Consider the following 27246-nt stretch of genomic DNA (forward strand, 5'->3'; position numbering starts at 1 on the left):
TTACTGATTTTATATAACAAGGTCAGGATCAGTAGCAGACTTCCAGGCTTAGGTTTGTAAAATCAGTACCATTTTCATTCTCCTCCATAAAATAAAATAAAAAAAAAACAAACCAAAAACCATGAACAAACAAAACCACAAAGTTTTGTTCAGGTAATATTTTCGTATGTTTTTATTACATGAATGATGGACTTTGCATTGGGAAAATCATCAAAAGCATCTAAAAAAAAAAAGTAAAAGTTCATAGTAAAAAAATTCTACAATTATAAATGATCCTAATATCAAGAGTTAAATGTGGCTAACAACAAATGTTATTTTTCAAGTTTGATGTTAACTACCAGCATTAGCAAGGGACACTTTCTCTTCTTTTGTCCTCACTGATCTGATTCCCTACTCAAAAGTCTTGAAAGATTCATTCTTGTTTTCTCAAGTGCCACTGTTTTTGCTCGTCTTGAAGGCCTTGAACTTGACATTGGGACTGATTCTGGAACTTCATCACCACTGAAACGTAAAATATTTTAAAGTAAGACCAAAAGACTAAGCAAACTGAAGATTTTATATATATATATATATATATATATATATATATACACAAACTTGAAACATGGTTCTAAAGAGCAAAAGTACTTCTTACTAATTATAAACTTTTTTCTTAAGGACATATTAGTGTTTCCAAACTGGTGTCACAGTATCAGTAAAGATGAAGTGTTAGTGGCTACAAAATAAGCAAAACTTCCAAAAGATGAGGTGGTACCAAAGTAAACCAATCCAAAGGGAAACAGGAATGACTGACCCTGGTACCCTAAAGTCTGTGCACTATTTGCTTGACAAAAAGCGAGCACAGCTGAAAATTACAAAGATAATGTCATTTTAGTGGTTGTATCCTACAAGATCATAAGGGAAGGAATGCCTTGTGTACATCCACTTATTAGTCATTTCTAGAAGCTTATCAACTGCATAAAATATAAAAACTGTGATTTCTCCACAGATCAGTTATTGAAAAAGCAGAAGACATGCCTGGAAGAAGAATAATAATGTAAGCGAAACATCTAAATTTTGGTCAGCTAGAATGTACATTAACTCTGTGCACAGAAGGTATGTTAAAAAAATAATTACAGGCTCCTAGACAATGACAATAAAGCGTGAAGCAGTCAAACATGCTGTATTTTCAGAAGTACCAGTTATTTGCTTAAATATTTATCTATGTATTAGGAACAGAGGATATTAAGGATGCAGGCTTTGCGAAAGAAAACCATTTGAATTCAGTTTCCTTGCTAGAACAGACATCACGGCTTCGATGGTGGAGAAAAAAGGATTTACCTCTCGCTACTGGATTTTACAGTTGTGCTTGTTTTTCTCCTGCGCGCAGACCTCCCGTCAGCTGCTGCCTTCTGTTGTCCTAAGTATAAGCAAAAGTCTTTTCATATCATGATACCATTTCTTTTCCTAAAGTAGTTTTGTATCTTCAGCGTTTGATATTGTATTGAAACCTGTGAATTATGCAGACACTACAGAATGTGGTGACAAAACCAAACCACCAACAGAAGACCCGTGATGTACCACTTCTACCATGAACACCTGTACCTTACTGTAAACAGCTGTGGCCAAATAATCTTGAAAGCCGGTAGCTGAATCTTTTTTTCCTTTTTAGAAATCTGTGTTTCTGGGAGAGCCTAACAGCATAAAAATGTCCACAAAACAGACTATTTTAATCTTTTAACAACAACAACAAAAAAATCTGAAAAACTATAATGAAATATGAAGGCTGAATGGTTTCTATATATGTCGACCAAAATTTAGTATGAAATTATTATCTTTAAAACAACTAGTACTGTAGCCAGGAAAAGCCAGTGCATACCTTTGCCAGCTTTGGTTCTTGTGGATTTCGATTTTGCAGTTGCTTTACTTTTAACTTCTTTAACTGGCGTATGAAAAGCATCTTTATTGCTTTCTATGAAAGAGAATAATAACACATTCAGAAATCATAAGATAAACTAAAAGTTGATTATCTAAGTATCAGTACTTCCACTTCAAGCTCTTAAATAGCAATAAAACCAAAACTTATTTTCATATATATCTAAACAAGTGAGTCAGTTGTAAACCTATGACTGAACTACACCTCTCTTGAATTACCTTCTTCATTGTGAATTGTATTTTCAGATACTGTGATGTCAGTTTCCTGGGTCCTCGCAGACCGTCCTGTTTCCTCAGTCCTCTCAGCATGGTCTTTGCCCACATTAGGATCTTTGGTCAAGTTCATCTTGATCTTCTCAATAGCTCTTTGACACATTTTATCTTTCACTTTCTGGAGAAGAGACATTTAATGTGAAATGCTACTTAATTTTACAACTATTTCGTTTATCCATTAAATTTACTCACTAATAGGATTAGTTGAATTTACTGTATGAAGGATTCAATGTGTGATATGAACATAAGTCAAGTTGAAAGGAGAAACACTTTCTCTGTCAACAGCAGGCACTGAAACCGCAAAAATCCCTATATTTTCTTTAAAGGAAACCTAAGAAACACTAAAGCAATCGGACCTTTTCAGCTGAGTCCTGGCACGTAGCTCCCTTTGGATGACATGCCCCCAGTGGATCAGCATTCTTTTCAACATTTCTATATACCTTTGTCATACTCCCAAATTTTGCCTTTTTTTTTCTATATTAATAAAAGCATCGATGTAAAAACTTACACATCAGTCTTGTAACCCCTTCCTGCTTCATCCTAAACCAAGCACCCTTTTCATGTTGCCTAATGATCTTAGAGTTATGATATAAGTTTAGGCATAAGATTTTGGCTGCTAATAATTAACTAAAGATGATCCATCCCAAACTGTAAAAGAGTTAATATTGAATTTTGGTTTAATGTCTAAAAACATTAACTGCGTAACAGTTATCAAAAGAACTTACTGTACTGAAACATGCCCAGTTGGGCACACCGTTTCACACTGGTTTTACTATGTACGGTAGCTGAAATATGTAATTATACAGTGATATAAGCTCAGATTTTTGTAAATGACTCATTAAAAATTCATTTTCAAAGACTGATTCAAAGATAAATTCCAGACACATTGTCATAGCAAAACAAAGACACTTCATTTTTAAGCATATCAGAGTATTAGATTGTGAGTGGTGAAAAAAAGAAACATGATTTATGTACTACCTCTAGAATTTCATTGAGCAGAACCAGAAGATTCTCTGTGGAAGAACTACTGAGTTCTAGTGAATTTAAAGCTTTTGCATAAATACGAACACCTGGTGCAGCTGGGTCCATCAAGATTTCATTGCAAATTTTCACTGCTAAACTATCATGCACTGTTAAGTCCTGCAAAGGAAAGAAACCAGATATCAGAAATTTCACTGGGAATTATCTACAAAAGGCAGCAACAAGATCATTCTGATTTAAGCAGCTAATGATTAATTTTACAGAGTAAACATTTTCCTAAAATGCAATATTTTGAGTACATGCACCAACTGATTTTTATAAATATTTTTCCCAATATAGACTACCAGCCATGGTGCAAGATCCTAGTAGCATTTCTTAATTGTAAGAGGGAGAGGCGAGGGGGATTTCTTTACTTCAAGAGTCACTCATTTAATCCAGCTTCTGACACTAGGACTCTCAGAAAGGCCCAGACAGCTATTAGTAGGTGAAGGGGGTCAGTTCTTAATCTCTAGACACAAATATTGCTTTCCCTCCAGTTTAACACACTGTACCTGATAGTCCTGAGACTTTTTAGACTGAGGTTTCAGTCCGCTCGGCCTGGTCAGGTCCACTAACAGTTCAGAAACGTTACTGATATCAATTTCAGACAAGGGTGAAGTTACAGGAGCATTTAAGAGTGTTTGCAGAGTTGGAAGGTAAGCTGCTTCAAAGCATTCCTGGTTAAACCTGTTTCAAGTGAGTCAAACATTAGTAGCATAATGACACAAAATTAAACCTTAATTCACCCCTACATTTTCTCTTCTATGATGTAGGTTCACAGACCTATTATAATACATAAGTCCAAGTGGGAGCAGCCAGCCTTGGTGGAGACAGTCAGCAGGATCAAGACACTGAAACTGCTTCACAAAACCGATTTCTTTTAAGATTTAGCACGTGGCATTTCAAGTAAGTTTTAGGTAACACTTCCTTCTTCTCAGTTTGAAAGTGCAGCCTTACTCCCGAAAACTTATCTGAAATGTACAGACATATTCTCTCTTAAGGGACAGAAATACATTTCTCTAAAGCTTTTATTTAGATTAATCTGTCTTCTGCTCATTCCTCCTTCCTGCTAGCATTTTTCCTTGGGGATACTTTTCATTCTGTAAGAAAGTAAGGAAGCCTGGCAAAAAAAATGCAGTGGTTAGCAAGATTTTTGGAATAAATACTTGTAGTTTCTTTTCTCAGAAGAGTTAATAACTCCTGCCAAGCAAGCCTAAAAATCTTGTTGCACTCAGTTCTGCAGCAAGTTGTCTAAAAGTGTAGTTCCACAAGACAGGTCAAAACAATTTAAAAGGTAAGGTGTCAAAAAGTACAGGGTACTAGCTGGTGAAGCTAAGCCTTTGTTTCTGATACTTGTTAACCTCCTATTTGAACTCAACTACAGGAGAGAGCTAAGAAAGTGAATAATTTCAAAAAAAGCAGAATGATTGCTGCTGGATTATTGAGCCAAATCAGCTGACCAAAAAAACCTTTTGAGCACTGAGGGTAAGAAAGAATGGAAGCAAGAACTCTCTCTTTCAGCAGCTTTAAGGCTTTAGATTGGCTCAAGCATAACTGAAATATCATTCAATTATTTCCTGTAAAATGAAAAAAAAGTCTAGTAGCACATAGGCACAAGGCAGAATTTTCTCCTCTTAGGCTGCCAGAGAGTTTATTACTCTTCAGAAAACATTCCATGAGTAAGAATTTTTCACTGGTTACAGGATCCTGCCCTGGTTATTAGCACAACGTGCCACTGTTGACACGATAGACTACTTATAAAAGTCAGTATCGATATTTTTTTTTTCCTCACACAGAGTTCAAATATTTAATTTCAAAAAGTAAGCCTCTTGATTATATCTGTGACCAGGTGGAGAGGTTAACAGAGCAGCACCCAGAAAACAAATGGAACTTTAAAATTCAATGAGAAATCAGTACCAAAATTAGGTATGAACTTCAACCAGATCTCATTCATATCCTGAGTTTCCCTTTTCTGAATGGCAACTTTGCAAAGACAGTTCTGAATTATACATGGTAATTCATAATTCCCTTTTGAAAATACAGTACTGATAACCAAAGACACTCCATGATTCATCTTAAAATGAACCATCTGTGATCCATAATGCAGATAATATTTTGAGACAGAAAATTAATGAGGTTTCCTAACCAGAGATCAATGAGCCACACTAACATTTAGGATTTTTTTTTCTGCAGTGATCGCTGATTTTTCAGATTTTTGCCATCACTAGGACTCAAAAAAAATTCAAATGGTCAGAAGTAGACATTAACAGGTAAAAAATTATCAATGTTAAAGGCTTCATTTCATTACTCAGTACAAGAGATACTGAAATCTTACGAAATTATTTTTTCTGTTATTTATTTTCAAAAGAATTTAAGCAGGAAAACCCCATTCTGGAAGAGACTGAATATAGTTCTCTTTTTTTTTTTTTTTTTCCTGACAACAGCAAAAATACATTTTTGGGGAGTTTTTTGTCCTCTCCAAACCAGCTCCCTTTTGAACTACTCCTCTTAGTGCAGCAATTTCTAAACCATAAAAAATTTTAATCAATTTGTTTTGGAAAATAAAGTAATATATACTACACCTAAATTAAATCTTAGCCATTAAAAAAGCAGATGAAAACTCAGCCAGTTGAGGGCAGCTAAAACCTCTAGCAGCAACTCAAAAGTAGGTTAAACATTTTTTTTCTTTGAGAAAGTGAAAGGACATGAGAGTTACTATTTAAGCTCTTACCACCTTACATAAGCTCTCTACATCCTTTGTCCACTACCACAATAAAGAGGAGATTTTGAATCTGCTGTAAATTTAGATCGGAGTATTCTTTGGTTACAAACAAACAAACCAACCAACCCTAAACCACTATCAACCAGCTTGCTGCTTTGATATCTGTTGGGCACTAATTATTTTCTTTTGAAGCATTCCTGCGAGCTACATTTTAGTGACACTCCAAGGTCTCCCTGTAGTGCTTAACAGCATAAAAAAATAAAGCACATCTTTTAAAATTAATCTTTTATTCAGTATCTTGAAGAACAGTCTCAATTATAGATGTAAGAAAGAAAAAAGTGGAAGGCTACAGAGCTAAGAGGGAAATAGTGGAAAGTCTTCAGAATAGTCACAGATTGAGATTATATGCACTCAAAAGTAATAGGCATAGGAGGCTGAACTAGATCTTTAGGTCTAATTTGCATTTGCGCAGTTTCTACTTCTGCAAAATCGAAAAAGGTTCCTAAAGCTGCTAAACCAAAGTATATTTTCATATAATAATTCACAAAGGTCATACCTGTTTGCATAAGCAAATAAAGGGAAGAAAACTCCTAGACAATGTCTCAGCCGAGTATCATCTTCGGTCACGGGATTATACCACAACAAAATTAGATGAGAAAGGAGCTTGGCACTAATCAGCCTCCCAAAGAACATCAGTTTGGCTACACCTTCTGCAGCTTCTGTCCTCAGTTCTGAAAACTGAAGAAAGAACTGATCATATATACAACACACCAACCACAGCAATTTTCACTAACAATTTACAGTGGTAGTCTAAGTCCTATTTTGCCAGTCAGTTCCTTACATTCACCAATTTGCACCTACGCAGAATTCAAAACTCGCTCAAGAGTAACATTAGTCTTTATCAGCAACAAAGTTGTGGTCATTTTCATAGACAACTATTTTAACATTGGACCATTAACTTCAATTACACATCATGTAGTATTCACATGCAACCTAATGGGATGGTAAACTTTCTGCAAAACTCATTAAAAAAAAATAACTGAGGCAAATTTTAAAGATTTTCTTACCTCACTGTCTAAGAAACCAGAAAGAAGCTGCAGGAGCTTGTGAATTGTAGCTGTATCTTCTTCCTCTTCTATTTTTTCACTTTCTTCCTCACAATTTTCAGTTCTAATGTGTGCATCTTCACTTTGAGAATCATTGCCTCTTCTGCTTTTAAATGGCTCAATCCCAAACAGCATTAGTTGATCAAAGATTGCCTTTAAAGCACTGAGCTTTACCTTTATATTATCTATTTGTAAAACCTAGGTTTAATAAGGAAAATATATAAGTATCTTACAGTAAACCACCGATATTAACATTAAACATAATAATATTTTTTGCTTTAATAAGATCAGTTAGTTTGAGAAACTTTTTATAATGCTTAGGATAAATTTCAGACTTTCAGAAGGTGCAATACGAGTTTAAACCTGAGTTTATAATAACAGTCTGGGAAATAATTTATCAAGTAATCTATGCAATTTCCATACATAAAATCAATTGAATTTCACTCAGAGTGAGCATGCATGTGAGATGTACTTCAGTTGTTCAGCTTCTAAACAGACAGTGGACAAACAGAAAATCTATTTGCCTATAGCAGCTCCATAGCATTAGGAACTACAGAAAAAATACATAAGGCAATCCCTGCTCTGAAATACTGTACAGCATTATTAAAATAAACAGTATGTAAAATGACAGCAGGGAGCAAGATAGTAATAAATGTCAAAGTTGTATAGGTTACTACATGTATTATAGTTCAAATTAACATTCAAATAAAAACATACATTGTGGGTTAGCCTAGAGATGCTATATCTGCTTAGCCAAACACCCTGCTTTTGATGGCAACCTACACAAAGAACATGAGTTTAGTAGAACAGAAATTAACTACTAAGTCTCAAATTTAAGTTGCTAAAACAACTGAAATCCACTCTAAACAAACTGACTTTTAATGAGACATACTCAAAGGCAAATTAAAAGCAAAAGAACTGGCAACTGTTGAGGAACCCAGCGTTCTCCTGCTATGGTGATGACAGCTCTACTATCTTGTCTGAGCTGAGCATTTCTTCTCAACACCTGCTGTCAGTTCTCAAGTGTGCACAAGAACGCACTCTTAATAATGCCTGATGGCCACCTACACTTCTCTCAAAGCCAGCATTTGAAAAGTTAATAACAGTGCCATCTTTTATATAATTAGCTCAGCATCGGAACATTTACCATAAACGTGGGAAATGTGAGTATTATGGCATCCAACATGTTCCATATCCATAGATGTTTGGCCATGCTATTGTTTGTTGGTTTGAAGATTGTTTTTACATTTCTTTTACATACTTACCTGCGACCTCGGGTGTTGGATTTAATTGCCAAATTTTTAATTTTGCATGGATTAAGGAAGAGTTGTTAAGTAGAGGATAAAACAATCAGTCACATTTCTAGTTTGGTTTCCCAAGGAATACAAATTTACAGAATCCTACTTCTTTTCTATGTTATAATAACATAAATATATGACTGATTTCACCCAGATTCGGAAGAGAAAGTGAGACCTTACAGATAAAGAACTCCCACAAACTTTCAAGACAACAGGTGACCTTACAAAGGAAAGGTACACTACTACGAAGTTATACTGTATAAGTTTGAATATTATTAGACATCAGAAAAATCTACATAAAACCACACTCTCCAGATCTAGACTTTTAAGAAATCAGGAATCACTGGTTCTCAAATAAGGTAACTATGTAGAATAGCTTGTTATAGATACAAAACTAGTTTTATTTACTAAGTCACACAGACCATCATTCCATTTCCCATCAGACATTTTACCTGTAACAGCAACGCAAGATGTTTTTGGGCAAACTCTTTGCTCTGAAGGGCACAACAACCCAAACACAGAACTGCCATATTTCTCACAGGGGGATGGACATTAGTTATGCCAGGAAGTATCTGGAAATAATAATATTAAACTTTATAGTTGAAGTACATAAATTGAAAATAAAAAACTGAGTACTAAAACGTGCTTACTCTGAAACTAAAAATAATTTAGTTGGATGCCACTTTCCAATCCTGTATTCTTGCATAGAAACAATACTTAATTCCGAGTTGCAAAATACAGATGCTACTTTCATTTATGTAGAGTAGTTTAAAAAGACAATGGTAAAAATCCACACAAAATGTCAGACTAGATACAGGGTGAACGCTACAATGGCATCATTTTATATTTTTGCATTTACTAAAGACTTCAGGTTTAAACAAGTAAGATATTCCAAATCACGTAGTATGTGAAAATCCAGCAGGAACAGCAATACAAAAGCAGGATCATGGAGAAAGAAAAATGGAATAAATAACAAATGTGAAAATTAAAGAAAGACCTAATGAAAAAGGAAAGGTTTCTGGGGGACACATCACACTAATTAGGTTTTCTAAGATTACTTCTATGTATCTGAAAGAAATCAGATATGGTTCCACTAAATTTAAGCTAGTCTAAATTGGGGTTGCAATTTCCTTTGCAGGTTGAATTATAATAATGCCCATACTGAGTGGGGTCATTTAGTCCATTGTCTCTTTATCAAAAAAGATAAAAAGCAAATTCCTATAAAGTATTCTATAAACAAACTAAGTAGATACTTCCCAAGAATTCTTGCCAAGGTCCCAACAACTTGCAGCTGAGAGACACTGGCGCTGGGACGCTGTTCCTATGTACCTAATAATTCTATAATATTTATTTTTCTTGAACTTGCTTAGTTTTTCTTCAAATTTATGCAAGTGTTCACCACCCACTCATCCTGTGATAAGGAATTCTACAGATTACGTATTATGTGAAGAATCAACTCATTTTGTTTGCTTTGAGCTTGCTAGTTGGTAGCTTTAAAGGGTGATTGGTCCTTATTCACTTTCTCCATTACACTCGTGTCTCATGCCTTCTGCTCTCTTTCAGACCCTACCCCTAAGTCGTCTTTCCTCCAGGGTACAAAGAGGTAGCCTGTTTAGTCGTTCTTCATACAGATGCCATTCCATACTTTTCCTTGCTGCCTTTCTCTTGATCACTTCCAATTCAAAGATAAACTTTCCAGACAAATGGGATAAGAATTGCGCAGAGTATTCAGGTATTTTCCATTTTGTTTGCACACTCAGTAACTGTTAGAAGTCTGTTAGATTTAGAAATGTTTGTCTTAAAATCTATACTCTTCACTACGAAAACTAGAAAGTATATCTGGTAGGCTGTAAGAGGCCTATAATGCCACTACTTTATTTTTTTTACTACAGTAATGTTTTGCTCTTCAAAGGTGATTAAAAAAAAACAAACAGAGGAGGTGAAGGGAATCCTCCCAAACATCTTTCTTTGTATATGGAAGGGATGAAAGAAACATCTATACGAGTTCCAGTCTTTCCTGGATGAAAATCTTTTGATTAGCAGGGAGGGGGAACAAAAAAGAAAGAACACACAACAAAACACCTTAAAAGTTTTGTATTAGACATCTCATCACTTCAGCTGATAGAAAATCCAAGTAATTAAAGTACCAGCAAGGGCAGTAAGCAAATGCCTAAGCACTACGCTTGGCACAGTATAACTCAGAACTGTCCAACACTGTCATACATTAATCAAATATTTACCATATTCCTGTTTTATTTTAGTATCTCTCTGCTACAACCAGTTCTGGCACAGAAGCTCAGAAGAACATATCTGGATTGCACCTCCAAGGCACTGGGTTCTGGGGAGGCTTAAAAGCACCAGACACAGCACTACAGATACAGCAAAGTGACTGTGAAATCACTACAAACAATCCTGCCAGCACCTTAGGGCCAGCTATGATGGATCCATTTTTATTATAATGTAAAAAGTATTTATTCGTACATACCAGAGATTCAGTGAGTTCATTAACGGTTGGACCAATTCCTTTAGAAAGGGACATTATCTTCAGAAGCTCATAACACATTATCAGACAATTCAACAGTGTTTCAGGATCATTCTTCAAGTGAGTCAGGGAAAAAAGAAAAGTGTTATTAATACAAATAGTAGCTGTGATAAGGAGAATGGTGACATTAATCATGATTTTCCCCTACCCAAATAAACATTTCCTGTCCACTACACATTTGTTGTGCAACAATATTAATCAAAATCTGTCTATAAACTATGATGAAGAGAGATGGGTTCACGCTTTCAGTTAGTTAAGAGAAAAAGGAGTGAAAACTAGACCTGCTTATAATTCTTTACTCACTAAGGACATGAGGAGTTTAACTGCAATTCTTTTTTTGCTAGAGAACACCATCAGCTTCTATACATGCAGAAGGGAAACACTAATGGTGTTAGTGTTCATTTTCAGTTTTAAAAATTTAGGTGACACAAGGCCAAACTTTATTTTAAATTATGAGTAAACATCAAAACATAGCCAGCACTTGGGAATACAGGAAGGGAAGATACCTTCTCCACACACGTTTCTTTAATTTCAGGTTCCTCTACTGCTTTTATCAGGTCATTTTTTGTGTGTTCCAACTCTGTTATTTGCTCCTTTAAAACTGATGCTTTGTTAAAATCCTGCAGAGCAACGCATTGTTCCAAAGCTTCTTTTGCTTCAAAAAGTTTCACTTTTATTTCAGCCAACTGAAATATAAAGTAAAAAGAAAATTAATATAATACTATAACCCTTGTGGTATCAGCCAACAACACACTATTGACACTAGCCAATAATACACTACTATATAAAACTATTACTAGATGGATATGCTTAAAATATATTTTTCTAAAATCTACTTACCTTAAGCTCCCGCCTTCTTATTTCAGCAGCATCAACAGGCTGGTCGACTGTAATCATTGGCTCACGAACTTCTGATATAATTTCTGCAATCTGTTGTTACAAGCAGTATATTAGTGCCATTAATTTCAGCTCAAATGTCAGATACTAAGCATTTAAATTTTCCAAATTTAAAATGCCATCCTTCTGAAAAAAGTATTGAACATCTGTTCAGTTTCCCTTAACAGCTAAATCACTCCAAATAAATCCTCAATTTGACAACACAGAATCTCACCATGGAAGTCTAGTATTTTCTACCATTTAGCTAGGTAAGCAAGAAAACAGAAAATGGTCTATTCATGAGTAAGTGTTTGGCAGTTTCTATGCCACCAGTTCACAGGCACCATGTCCTCTAGATCTGAACACATCCTTTAAAAAGAATTACTGGTAACAAAAGCAAAGTTTTTAATCTGTTACTACTCCAATCAAAATACAACTAGTAACATTATCATTTCAAAGGTCTGAAAACCACAATATGTAGTATAAGAAACCACATAAGTAATTTAATTTCAACGCAAATACATGTATAGAACTAGAAGAAAACTAGGCTGAGGGTTTTTCCATTGGTTTGTGGTTTTCTTTAAAGTTAGACCCATTATGTTAACAAAAAATGAGATTGAATACAAGGAAAACTAGACTGAATGAGACAGGATAGTCTTGATTTATCTTGTTTCAGATCACCTCAGTTTAACTTCCTCTCAAGCTGCACCAAATCAATCGAATGTATTGAATCAGTGTATTTCACTAGAATAACAGAAATGCACACATTTACTGTTACTATTGTACTACACTAACCAGAGTTCTTTCATTGCAATAATGTAACAAACCCATATCCCAGCTTTACCTACTGGACTGAGGTTTTCCAAAAGTGGTCTCTGTCATTGAGTCCAGGGTTCATTTAAAAATATTTGAGGAAAACCTGGGGTCTGTTTTTCAAGAGTTAAATTTAAATAATTATGTTGTGTATCAAAAGCTCTACTACATGGAATACTTTTCTTGTAAGGGTTTTTAGTACTTACTTCAGATAAAAGGAAGGAATAAAATTCTGAAACCTGGAAATGCACATTATCCTCATTTTGAACATTCTAGTCAAAACTGTTTGGATCCTATAGGACATAGGATTTTAAAACAGATTTTCGAAGTGCAACACTTTCCTAATTTGAAGATTACATTTACAACACCAGTCAAATCTCTTAAGATAAAGATCTTTAGACAACCGTAAAACGCAGGTTTGTTAAAAGGAAAAAAAAAAAAAAAAAAAAAAAAAGGAAGGGGAAAACATAAAATATTTTTAGTTTGGAAAAGCATTTCACTGCAGATATTTCTGTTACAATGCTTCGTAAAGGCTGTTTGATATACTGGGGAAGGCAGAGCCTAGAAAACAATGAGCCTTTAGAATTACTTACAATTTGAACCCGTCTGTCATCATCTTTAATTATACCGAGTAATTTTTCCGCAAGCAGAGATATAAGGGCTGTTGAAGTTGCAGGTCGAATGAGTATCTTTTGTAAAGTAACTAACAGGTGCCTTCTGCATTAAAGAGAAAACAAGCCAAACATTCTATTTGCTTATTCAAGAAAATGGATGACATGAGAGTTAATATTTTTCATTTAGTGTGATGAAGACTTTATAATACATTATAAAAGAAACTTTCTCTACAATCATATTAACTACTGAATATATTCTCTTATTTAGCAATGTTTGCCTTTTCCTGATTTTACCTGATTAGATTAGATTTTACCTTGATTAGAAAATGCTAAATTTTTCAATCAGGTGTCACTACTGTCCAGTGAAAGGTGATACCAGCAGAAAACAGATTATCAATAGTGTAGAATGCTTTCATAGAAATTATCTGACTAGAAACTAAAAAAAAAGAAATTACAAGTTAAACTATCCTGCCGGTCTGGCATCCATACAGTGCATTCCACTGAGAGTTTGAAGTTACTGCTGGGTTTATACTATCATAACTGCAATTTTTCATAAAATGCCTGTGATGTATGAACTTCCAGATTTATTCACTCTTATTACTTCACATCAAAAGGCTGTTCAAATTGAAGGAATGACTCAGTTAACACAGTCCAGTTCAACTCAGCATCTAAAACATCTGTAACCTTTTAGGCCTTAGCAGACTGAGCTTAAAAACAGTAAAAACATGCAGGCTATTTACTACAAGTCATGTGCTGAGAAATAATCCATTTATCTCCTTTTATTTTTTATTTACTGTGTTCAAAATGAACAGTCTTGTACCTTCATAATCTCAAAAATACATTATGAAAACAACTGAATTAGTTCTCCCCAAACAATATTGAATCTGCATTTTTTTTTTTTCATAAAAGTAAGCAGACAATATTTGGCACACTTTGGGGATCAGTTCTATTAGAGAGACTGTGCCTCTTTTCCATCTAGCATTAGAACTGCATTTTACCTGTTTGATCATGTTATTTTCCCAACACAGATTCTATGCCTGTCCACAGGCAAGAGTCCCATAAAATTAATAACATAGATTTTACATTTAAGTTTACCTTCCTCCCTCTTCCAAGGTATCCATGCAATCAATGATAAGAATCAGTTGCTGCCCTATAAATTCTTTCGTCATCAGGTTTTCAAAACAAGTAAAGTCTTCTCTTTGTTCCTCACTAAGAACTGGCATATTTTGGAGGTAACTAAATACAAATACAACAGATATAGTTACATTCAGAATCATTGTTGGAAAGTTAAAAAAAACACACACACATCCCAAACAAAAAACATACCCCAAACCCACCACTTTCCTATCCTGCATTAAAAACTGGTTATTTACAAAACTTAAAAATTAATGTTTGTGTTCTCACTGTCATAGATTAATAGTTCCAGAAAGTTATTTATACCAAACAATGTATAGTTTAAAAACAATGCACTTCATTAAATAAAATGCCTTCTTTGAGAATGCAAAACAGTAAGAAACAGAAAATTACAAGTTATGCTTATACATGTATTTCAGTTCTGTACTCCTGCATAAAGACAGCATCTTAGGAATAAATGTATACATGTACCATTTTTCATATGCACAACTAGTATTTTTCTGCATATTTAGGTACCATGTATTCTTGTACATGTTCAGAAGTGTTATATTGCCTACAAGACAAAATACAACAAAATCATTAAAGTGTGCAGTGAATTTTAAATTCTTCATCTGATCAAGTACACCATCAAGGAAGAACAATCTGTTGTCAGATACAATAAAGAAACAGGACAAACTGAGTACAGTTTGTCGCTGAATGTAAGTCATTGTTCTTTTACCAAAATTTTATCCATCAATGTGTGCACACACATTCAGCAAGTCTAGATTGAAACATATTGTATACAAAATTCCCTATTGAATATAATGTTATATATAAAATTCAAATACTGATATGACCTATGAAAAAGATGCTTATTTTAACCACAGCTTTGCAGATACTTTTCAGCAACAGCTCATTCAATTTAGCAAATTTTTAAAACTTCTTCAAGTTTAGGAGAAAGTCTTTGGATGTAGATACTATTTGAGAACATCTGAAATTACAACAATATAGGCCACTCTTTCTGATTCTGGCTAACAATAAAGTTACCTGCATCAGACAATAGTGAAATATGAACCCTGCATTTTTTTCTTAAGTATCAATAACTTGCAGTTTCTTGCTCCTCCTAACTGATACTCTCACAGTACAAATAAAGACATGGATTGTACAATGGCAAATCGTACCTGAAACAACTGGTGGTACAGCTCACCAATGAATAGTCTATTACAAACAAGTATGAGCAAATCTAATTAATCTTACTCAGCCTCTTCCTGAAGGGGAAGATAATTGAAGGCATTTTGAGTAAGATTGGATGGGGAAGAAAAAATAAAATTGTGGGAAACAAATGTTTTATGGACTGTTAAATAAATTATGAATGAATAAATTTATACCCATCAGACTGGATCCACATTTAAAAATAAAGACAGCACAGATGCTTCAATTATTAAGTTTATGAAACATATTAGCATATGCCATATTGAAAAGCAGCAATGATTTCTGTAAGTAATACTAATATACTCCAACCACCGAGGTGAGAGAAGAACACATATTTTTAATTAGAAACATCTATCAAAACAATGCATTTTTCAGGAGATCTAATTTCTATTCGTTTCAGGAAGCTTCACTCTACACTTTGCAAGTAGAACACTTCAGTTAGTATTTCTCACCATTCTCCATGCTCACAAACAGAAATTTTGTTCAAATTTTAGATTAAGATTAAAGTATCCCACTGAGACAAAACAACAACAACAAAAAAACACAAAAAAAACACCACACAAACAAAAAACATTTAAAAAAAAACACTAAAAAAACCCCCACAAAACATTCATTTTTTCCCCCAATTAAATGTTCTCACTTAGCAGATCTGTCACTGCCTTCAAACATAAGTTTTTGGGAGGCATGCCTGCCTGAGCAGGGGAAAGAGGAGGGAACTTTCAGTTTAAAAAACACTTCTCTTGGGGACAGCAGCCAGATTTTACTTTATTTTCACAAATTACAACAATGAATAAAGTATTGGCCTCTGCAAGCTCTAAAAACCTCTTTATGCAAGCTCTTTGCAAACACACAGCAACCTACATAATAACAGATGGACAAAGGATAGCTGCATATTGCAAAACAATTATTCTATTACTTTAAATGAAAAATAATTACATGCTGTTGATCTAGCAGTCCATCTTGCTTGTAATTCATGAGAAAGGACATCCCAAAAATTATTTTCAAGTTACGAATTTGATTTTTACAGTTTTTGTTTAAAAGAAGTAAATCCTCTCAAAAATCTTTAAAGTTTTTAAAAAAATTAAAATCACTGTTCAAGCACAAATTTGGCTTTGGAGGAAAACTGAATAACTGAATAAAACAAATATTCCCTATTTAAAGAAAAAAAGATTACCACTATTTTAGTGGTAAGAGATTTATTTTTAAATGTGGTATACCTTAATAAATAATCTGCATATATAGCTGGTTCTGGCAACATCTGTTCCAGTAAATCTTCACCTTCTTCCCCTTTTGATTTTAGATATTCACAAAGACATCTCCAATATAATACATTCTCAGGTGTTAAGTCTTCCAGTGGAATCAGTTTTCTAAATAAAAATTTAAAAAGTACAGAGTAATAAATAAAACAGGGTCGAAGACAACAAATGCACAAAAACATATTATTTCCTAAAATTAAAATAAAATCCTGTCAAATGTATTCCCCACAGAAATACTTAAAGACTGACAAAAATAACTTCCTCTCTTTTAAATGAGGACATGGAGCTCCCTGAGTCTCTCACTACATTGCACTTTTCAGTATTTTAAATCAAAGCTGTTCATACCGGTTTGCAGAGAGATTCTGCTCAGCCCTTCAGACCTCCTAGAAGCAGCCACCCAAGTACTTTAACTCTCTGAAACATTGTTTCACTGTACAAGTCTGGAAAACTGAATCACCAGAAGTGCAACAACTGCATGAAATTATTTTTCAAGTTCTGTTTATGAATTTTCTTCCATTCTTAACATAGGACGTTCACACAATATTCAATTCAATTCTAGTATGTCAAATGCAATAAGTAATAGAGCGGCTCCTCAGCGTATCTGTAAGCTCATCCTCAGTTTACAAATCACAGCACTCCCACTCCTTTCTATAATCATAGTCTTTTCCGTGCTAGGCATGGCATATAATCTTTGTTTTCAGAAGCATAACATTAGGTCGTGCATTATTTCTACTTGAAAACAGAAAAGACAGAGTACCACTGCCAGTGATACTTTTCACTCCCTTGAATCCCATTTTACTTGTAAACTATCAATAATGATTTTGAGGTTTTTTTAGGTCACACACAGAAAAAAGAAAGAAAAGAGTATACTCTAAGCAACAAGTAGATGAAAGCTGATCCTTTGATGGCTTCCCATTAATTTGACAAGTCTTTATTTAAAAGTAAATTTAACAAACAGAAATCATAGACTTCAAAAACTTAAGCATTTATCATACTGATATTGCACCACTCAAACTGTGCTCAGAAACATACAAGAACAAGCCTAATATTTTCCATAAATCAACCTCCTTACGAGGTGAATAATTGCACTCACTTCTCAAAATGTAATTTGTCAAACAGATCTAACACTTAAAAAAAATTCTCAACCCACTCCTTCAAAACAGAAGCCTAATTTTGTGCAGGATCAAAGAGACTGACAAGTCCACAACTATATGTTTTTTTCCTTTGAACCTCTTCAGATATCAGCACGTTTCCGAGGCGATAAGAAAGTTATTTAATCATTATTGATGCTTTTTAAAGTCAGATGGGCTCACATCTATATCTTTGGAGTGCAATGCATGTAGCATCTATTGATTTCAAAACATCTGTCATAAGTTACTACCAGAATGCAAGACTTCATATAACGACACTATGCATTTTCCCCCAAAACACAGAATAAGACTTTTTTATCACTTTTTAATCTGTTAAATTTATCATCTGAGACTGGACTCCTACAACCGTTAATAATGTTGCCTCAATTAACTCGAGTTGTTTCTTCTCACACCTTCTTGTCTCCTATAGCAATTTTCTATAACTTATAATTTCTTGTTTCCTTCCCTGCTTCGTTTTTGCTTCATGGATCTTAATATTCATCAGGTCGTCATCTTCATAGCTTAGGAACTCAGTCAAATTCCACCAAACCTTAACACAGGGAAAGCCTCTACAATGCCAGCTTCTGTCAAGCTCTGTTAATATGAGTAAAACAGCTCCAAAAGAAGGCTAAAACACAAGCCAAATAATTCCATTCTGGTTGATTCTCCAAACAGTTTGTGGATAACTGAACCAGCCCAAATTGTGGTGCCTCTAGCTCAGCAGAAAGAACAGAGGGAAGCCAAAGAGGACTCGAAATGCATAAGAAAAAACAGAAGCATTACTGAGAGAGAAGAGGAAGGGGAGAAAATGAGCTTTTCAGTATTACAGGTTAAAAAAAAAAAAAATGAGAGAGGAAAATGCAGTTGTGGGGTTGAGCTAGAACATTGCCTTTACTTGTACTCTACAGAGAGTACAGGAAATAAGCCAAATCAGACCAAGTTGTTACTCATAGAAAAGCTTGTTTAGTTGATTTATTTACTACCTCCTCTTAAATTTTAAGAGTGTGATTTGGGGGAGTTCTGGAAACAAGAAGTAAAAACATTTTTCATTTTTTTCTTCTTGCTTATCTGGCACAATCATTTTCAACTGGTGAACACATATCTTTTAAAGCAGCAAAAAGCATATCCAAAACACTTAAGGACACAAACACCAGAGAGACATCATGGCTTACACCACATCAGTCTCTTATCACAGGTAATAGTTATTCTGCTCCCCACTTAGATATAAACTTTTATTTAATATTCTAATACAAAATATACCTGGTTTGGAAGTGAAAACTGATCTACATACCTGCTGTCAAGTTTTATACAGTTCTGAACAAAGTCATGAAGTGGAGATGATGAAAATATAGTATTTAGTGCTTGGATGGCCACTTCTGGGCAGTTTTCCACATCCAGTCTATGAAGCAACTCTAAAACATTCCCTTCAGCTGATTGTAACCAGGCTTGTAGCAGTTTCTTCATTACCTCCCTAACAGAATCTAATAATATAGGAATTTAAATGGTTTAAGACATTAAAGATCAAAAAAATATCACACTTTCAACATACTTTCACATAGTCATATTCTATAGAAGGCTTTTTGGAAATGAGTTTTATATAATTGAACTTACTGCTACCTTAAGAAAAAAGGAAAAAAAAAAAAAAAAAACAGTTAATCAAGTACCACCTATGGAGAACTATTTCATTTTTGAGGTAACATTTTTTTCTCCCAAAAGGAAGAATAATTAAAAAAAAGTCTGTAAAAAAACTGTTACATCTAAAGACAGCAGCTTGACCCAGAAAATCTACAAACCAGGAAGTCTTGTAGAGCAAGAAAATATTCTGAGTAAGCATTGTTACATGCTTGCTCTGTTTCACACATTTAGGAATTGGCCACTTTTGGAGTCAGGATACTACTGTCCAGACCTTCAGTCTGAACTGCCACACAGAATTCTTGTGTTAATTCAATTATTCAGCTAGACTATGAGTTTTACATAAAGACACTTAAAGTCCTTCTTCCCCATTACCACAATGAACAAACAGTTTGTAGATAAGTAGAGTACTATTTAATCAAGGAAAAGTATGGGAACATCTAGAATAAGTACATCAATACCCATACAGATTTAAGCAGGGAAGTAAAAAGGCTAATAGTCTGGTAGAAGTAAAAACATAACTAGTGAGCAATACAGGTATGCTCTTAGGACCTTCTAGAAAACAATATCTAAAATAAGGGAAACAAAGTTGAAACAGATTGACAACATTTATCTTTCCTCTTACGTGTAACTTTGATTATAAAGACAGCACTTAAATACAGTTAGAAGTTCAAAAATAGCTGTAATAAAGGCCTTGTAAGAGCTAAATTAAAGTCCTAAGAATGAGAAACCTCTTCATGAAGGAGAAAAGCATAAACCAGTAGAATGTAGTAGAATGAAAGAGAATGAGAGTGGATAATTGACAGCTGAATGCATCCTGAAAAGCGGAACTAAGCAGAATCTGGATTATGTCCTCTAAGTCTTGTTTAATTATAAACCCTTGTTCTGGAGCCAATACGGAAAAACATCCAAATTTTCAACCCAGCAACCTTGAACAAGCAGGTTCCTCTCTTGCTAGCTTGGGAGTTACTCAGATAAGTAAATTTGAAAAAGATATACATATTCAAGGTTATAGAATTTGCAAAATGGATCAAAATTACGGAATGCTAGCAGATGTATATATAAATGCAGCCAATTCGGAACAAAATCTTCCTCTGCCCAGCAGAGAGCGTAAACATCAATGGTATCAGTGAGGCTACATACAATGGCATATATTTTCCTTTGTGATTCTAGGTGTCAAGAAAAAGAGCAAGTCCTTAGCAGCTAGCATAAAGAATCATCCCAAGGAAGAGATAGACACCAACAGAGAAAGTATCTGCTCTGGATCATAAAATAAGGCAATTCTTTATGCTGAACCCCTCAATGTCACTGAAATATAGGCCATGTAGGAAGTCCATACCTTCACCCCAAGGCAAAAGAATTGTCAGTCAAGACAAAATATTACTGGGGGGCTGCAGGGCAGGCAGCCAGCAGACAAGAAGCAGCTAGTCAGGTCAAACACCAAACTAGTATATTGACAAGAAATAATAATTAAGAACATGGGTTTTTCAGTGCTGGACTTCAAAACCAAAATCTGACGAACTTCATTAGACTACTATAGAACAATTCAAGGAAGGTGGAGAAAAATGCTAATTAAAACTTATTATACAGAAGGAGGACTTCTTTATAAGTGTAGTTCTATACAGCATAAGAAAGCACTCAGCTGATCACCTCTTCTATTGCTGTCAAGAACATACTACCATGATCCTCAACTAGCCAAAAAGAAACATAGGTCAAAAAAACAGAAGCATACACGGCACACCTTTAAGAGCTCCAGTTACCAATGAACACAGTACTTTCATCTTATTCTCTAAGTGAATATCCACATAGGTCATATTTCTCAAAGTTCACAAGCAGCACATCACTAAGCAAGGAAAATTGTCAGAATAAAATTCAGCAGGGCATAGTACAGATTTTCCAAACAAAGTATGTGGTTAACACAGTAGCACTTAGTAAAACTGGCAGCTTTTCTTGTGGAATTCATGTATATAATTGCTATTGCTGGACAATAAAAAAAAATGAATAAATAAATAAAATTTAAAAAAAAAAAGAAAAAAAAAAGCTGTGTTCTATGTAGCCAGGCCAAAATTGTCTCAGTCAGATGCATGTGGCTTTTTGATCTTTTGGCAACAACAGCACACACAATTATGGGTACATTCTGAATGGGTCTCTATGTAAAAATGATGCAGTGCAGGAGACATCAAAAAGAATAAAGCTGCTTCATAATGAAGTGAATGAGGGTCAATCAAAAATCCATTTAAAAAAAAATCAACTAGTTAAATAAAAAACTGACCAACTAAGAAGATTCCTCTCTGAATGTACACAGGAAACATCTTCAAATAATTATCAAACTGATATTAATGTATTTATGAGCTACAAAAATATCAGTAAAGAAACATGTTTCAAAATACACTGAATTAAATAATGAAATTTTACTACTTCTGTGTTTCATCACATTGTTGTTTTTTAAATTTTAATAGCATTTGGTCCTATTTTAGAGCTCAATGGCTTTCAAGCCTTTTGAAAGTGCAATGCTTTTCTGGTTTGTCTGCTATGAGGGGACTGGAAAACCAAAGCAGCAAGCACAATTTCTGTTGCTTAAACATTTCCTGATACCTCATGACTCCCTTTGAGCTCCTTATTACTGCTATCACAGCTTCCACATAAATCATCCCCAAGACATTAGGAAGCATTCCTTCTTAAACATTTGTATTAAGATGCTGAGAAAGATAACCTCTTACCACATCTGTCATTAAGTCCTTGTTGCAACAATTTTACTCTCTGCGCTATTGACAGAACTCTCACAGGAACTTTTTCGGCCAAAACCTTAAAAAAAATTAAAACATTAAAATACATTTCTACAAATAATAACATCTGAATTAATTAATTAACTGTTGGCTTCAACTCTCTGTTTTACCCATCCACAGAAACCGTAAGTCAATAAAACCCTGTAACACCTATACTACCAGCCTCTTACCAACATAGTAACAAGCAGATTGTTGTGCATTGAAGAAATTGTAAAATAAAATAAAGTTAACAAACAGCTTAGAAGTTTGGCAGCTCTGCTTGAATGCAACACCTGGATTTGAAAACTATTCCGTCTTTAAAGTTCCAAGAGCAATTCATCCCTACAACAAAATGACTAAAGTATGTACTTTTAAGCCTGCTAACATAGAGATTTAGTCCAAGTTAAGAAAGAATAGAAGATTGTTCTGCATGAAAAAGCTAAACATTTTGTTTGAAGATCTTGCCTAAGATGCCTGCACAAAAAATATACATGGTAGCATACATTCTTGCCCCTACCCCTACACATAAACATATGGTTGATACTTCTCAAAACTGTAACATAAAAAAAAGCAATTTTTTACACTAGTATTGCTGTGATCCCAACATCCCTTAATTATCTATTATGAATAACAGAGAAGAAAAATTGCTTCACAAACATCACCAAATGCATAGATAAAAAACAAAAGATTGTATATATAATCTATAGTTTTACTGTCTGATCCTAAAGAGCCAAGTTCTATCACAGAAGTAATTTCTATCAAGCAAGTTCTGGAGTCAAGTTCAAGGGTTTTACTTGAAAACTTGTATTAAATCACTCCCCCTTAAAATTCTGGCAAATGAAAACAAATTATTTAACTGTTCTCAGTGTTTTAACTGTTGAAATATAGTAAGAGTTTTAGAGCCTTTTTCCTAAGTCAGGCTTTGAAACTAATATTAAGTGATCCAATTTACCTCATATGCCAGCTTCCTGACAGCTTCCTTTACATCCATAGTGCGGCCTACAATCTTTGGCAAAGTCCTTACTGATGGAGCAATACATGACAGCACTGCACGCCTCACTTCGGAATTTGAATCATTTTCAAGCAATGTGTTGTAAACTGAAATAGTCATAATAATGTTTTCATAAGAGTTTGAATCATTAGAGAAAAAACATCAAATAGTCAAAACAAACAAACAAAAAACAAAACCAAAAGCTCACACAGCAGCTGTTACTAAAACCGCTTCCCCATCCCTGCATATTTAGGGAACAATTCAGGGTCACAACCCCAAGACTTTATGGAAATTACATGCTGAGCTATGATCTCAGTTCAACTATGAAAACAGTATTTGCAATCACAAGCAGGATCTTCAATTAGTAACTCTGAAAATTGCTACTCTAGATCTCACTTACAACTAACCACTTTGTCATTCATTGGACAAAGAATGCTTCCAAATGTTGGGTCCTTAAGACCTCTATTTACTGGCTATCCATTGTCATTACCTTTGAGATGAAACCTCAAATTCTTCTAAAAATGGAAAGCTGCAATCTCCATTAAGCCTACCAAAAGTCAAACTGCAAATTTCTCATGTAATGTTTTTTGTTATATTCTTGAGCCTTCTTCAAAATTAAAAGCAACAAGAATTTTATCAGAGAACACTTGAACTCATCTTCTTGCTCTGAGACAATTACTATGAAAACTACATGCCTCTAAATAAGGAACTTATAAACACTCTTTGAAAATATCATTTCAAAGACAGGGCCTTAACAACAAAACCCGGCAACTAACTAACTCTCTTCACAAAAGACAGTACATAAAGTGTAATCAGGGCACAATTTACATAACAGCTGTGCTGGTACAAACTTACAGTTCCTCTACCTTGAAGCAACAAAAGCAGAACAATCACACCATACACAAAGAAACAAACAGCACAAAACCAGCATCAAGAAACCTGTTTTGCAGAGATGCTGATCTCTTAAAGGAAGTGATACATTAACAAAATAACGGGGGGGGGGGGGGGGGGGGGGGCGGAAATACACCAAACCAAAAATGACACCATCCAAAAAACAACCCCCAAAAAAACCCATAGATCAACAATGTTAGTAACTAGTCTGCCTTTCCTGAGGCAGCCATAATTTGATTGAAACAAAGTTTTTCTGTTACCATTTCTACTCCTCTTAGTGTTTTGGTATGAATTTAATTCAATTAATAATACCAAAAGTGTCCTTAGAAGTTAAGAACTGAGCAAGTATGTATCATATTTCCATGGCAATTCACAACACACCATTATTCTCACCATTCTTCAGCCACATTTAGTTTCTAGAATAGCCTGAGACAAATATTATTTGCCTGTCATTTAATCCCCAATGGATCTCCCCTTCAAGGAGTTCTGTCTTTGCCCTTTGAACATACAAAACTCTTGCATCTGCAACCTCCTCTAACAAAGAACTCCACAGTTTATTAATTACTACAAGAATATCCCTTAAGATTTGTTCACTCAATATTTAAAAAATGCTTTAAAGTAATGTAAATCAACAAATACTCCGAAACAATGAAAAAAAACAATAGTACTTACTATTAACAACAGGACAGTTTTCATCCTTGGGATCTTGAAGTCTCGACAGGGCCAAGACAGCTTGAATTCTCACATTTGAAAATTTATCTTTAAGTCTAATCAGCATAGCTTCATTGATTTTATCAAATAAATCATCATCAATCTGGGCATTCTCCGGCATATTTCCCAAAATCTTATTAATAAGCTGGCACGTTCGAAACCTAACTGCATGGCTGTTCGCATTGTGAGACTTAGGAAAATAAAAGATGAGTATTCTTATAATCACAGTTTATAATTTCAAACACAGGGCTATTAATATGCACAAGTAGTTAATGTTCTATGCGGTACATTAAATATGCACTTCTGTATTTCGAAAGCTTTTCCTATTTAAGTTAATTTTTAAAGCAGACTACAGTACACTAGCTAAATTACTCCTCTGTCTCCATAAAACATTAGAACAAAAAAAACCAAACAGGTATTAGCAATGCTGACCAGTGATCTTGGCCTGATCAATACTACTTCCAGGACAAAACACTAGTTTAAGAAAACATCATTCTACTTGTGTTTTCATGCTACTTGAACTGTTGATCTTTTTTCTATGTAACAAAATAAGCAGAAAGGAAGAATACATACGCTATCCATACTTGTATGGAAGATCTTTTAATATTTTTACTTATCAAAGAAACAGTATAAAGTCATTTCCACAGCTTCACACTTATCAATGCACATATCATAAAGCCTATAACGATACATTGGACAGCCAAATAAGAAAACAATTAATATTTTCTCACAGGCCTAACTTTTGAAATCCAGCTGTTAGGTTATTGGAGATGTGGTGGTTTGGGGGTTTTTTTTGTTTGGTTTTTTTTTGGAGGGAGGTGGAAGCTGTTACTCCTAAAGCACTAGTTTTGCCTTGCTTTCACTTTTTAACTTCTAGTTTGTAGATGTCATCTGGCCTGCCAGCAAGTTTTCCCATCTGCACGAAGTTTCCATTTGTTATACTAAACATTTAATTATAAGAGTTACTGTACCTCAAGCAGAAAGTTAAACACATAATTCAGAAGTAAATCTTGTTCTTCTTCTTCCTCACTACCATCCATTTTCTCCATTTCATAAAAAGAAGTAACAAATTTAGCCACAAAATTGATCACTTGTTCCACTGCTGGTTCCCGTCTGTAGATTATCATAGCATACTTAAGGAAATGAATGAATTTTTCGTGAAAATCTCCCTTATCTTCCAACTGAAAAAAAAATTAAACCACAACAAAAGATGACTACCTGGTTCACCTTTCAAAAGCAGTCCCACAGAAAAATAAATTAAATAGTTTTTATAATTGACAGCTTCTATTTAAATTTTTAAAGCACTAAAGCCAGCAGTTAGGATACACCCACTGTCGTGCATTCTTCACTGAATATTTTGCTTTAACTCCACAGCAGACATAGGTGTTGATGGCTGAGCTTCATTCTGGCGTTTCCATTTACCTGCTAGCAGGTTTCAGAACAGCAATCCACACCTCCATCCATTATCGTCCTGTATCAGCCCTGCATCTCGGGGATTCAAACACCTTCCAGCCGCAGCATTAACAGCCGTGGGCTGCTCTAACACCCGTGTTCACAGGAGGCAACTGCGTGTAACAGTTTAGCGTGTGGCTTGGTTTTTGCTTTGGGGTTTTTTTTGGGTTTTTCCTGTTTGTTTGGTTTGGGTTTTTGGTGTTTGTTTGTTTGTTTGTTTTTAAGTCGCAGGGCCCTTCTTTGACATCCCGGCCTCAGCGCTGGTTGTCGGGGACCACAGAGCCCCCTGCCCTCTGCAGAGCGGGTCCCGAGCGCCCTCCCCGTCCCCTCAGCCGGACGGGTCCCCGCCCCCCCCCAGCCGCCCGCCCGCCCCAAGGGCGAGCATACCTGATCGTAGGTGGTCTTCAAACCCACAACAAGTTTCGCGTGGTTCTGGTGGGGTTTCTGGGCCATCTGAAAGGCCTCTTTGATTTGCAGAAGCCTCTTTTTTGCTCCCATGGCTGCAGAGAAAGGGACCGGTACCGTCACGACTCCCTCGCTCCGGACTCCCGTAGCGCAGAGCAGCGGGAAGGCGGAGAGCTGTCGTTCCCGCACCAGGCCCTAGAACCGCAAGGCCATTCCGAACGGTGGGAGGCCCCCGCCTCAGACCCGACCCGACCCGACCCGACCCGACCCGCTCCTCGCCCGCCGCCCCCGGGCCCGTTCCCTGCCAGCCACCGCGCGTGCTCCAGCAACGGCCGCAGCGCCCGCAGCTTCAAACTCGGCGCGTACCGCTCCCGCTCTCGCGAGAAGGGCGGTGGGCGGGGCGGGGTGCGCGTGCTCGCCTCCGCGCGCGGCCCGGCGGAGCGGCCGTTAGCCCGGGAGCGCGCGGAAAGAGCCGCGCCGCCATTTTCGGCGAGGGGAGCGGCCAGGGCG

General features: G+C 35.4%; 1 protein-coding gene across 1 annotated transcript; it reads right to left on the bottom strand.

Moving 5' to 3' along the window:
• On the bottom strand, positions 1–26829 carry NCAPG (non-SMC condensin I complex subunit G; the record flags this gene model as incomplete). The annotated part of the gene is made up of 21 exons (XM_080343952.1): positions 1–501; positions 1321–1399; positions 1859–1951; positions 2134–2305; positions 3166–3327; positions 3720–3894; positions 6486–6667; positions 6997–7233; positions 8786–8905; positions 10819–10929; positions 11382–11561; positions 11716–11805; positions 13158–13281; positions 14274–14414; positions 16721–16870; positions 19181–19370; positions 22242–22326; positions 23239–23384; positions 24841–25069; positions 25851–26060; positions 26719–26829. 21 exons carry the CDS (start codon positions 26827–26829, stop codon positions 375–377), a joined length of 3114 nt encoding a protein of 1037 aa, XP_080200078.1. The 3' UTR covers positions 1–374.
• Between the last annotated feature and the right edge of the window lie 417 nt (positions 26830–27246).

The sequence above is a fragment of the Nesoenas mayeri genome, assembly GCF_963082525.1.
Source record: "Nesoenas mayeri genome assembly, chromosome: 4".
NCBI classification, from domain to species: Eukaryota; Metazoa; Chordata; class Aves; order Columbiformes; family Columbidae; genus Nesoenas; species Nesoenas mayeri.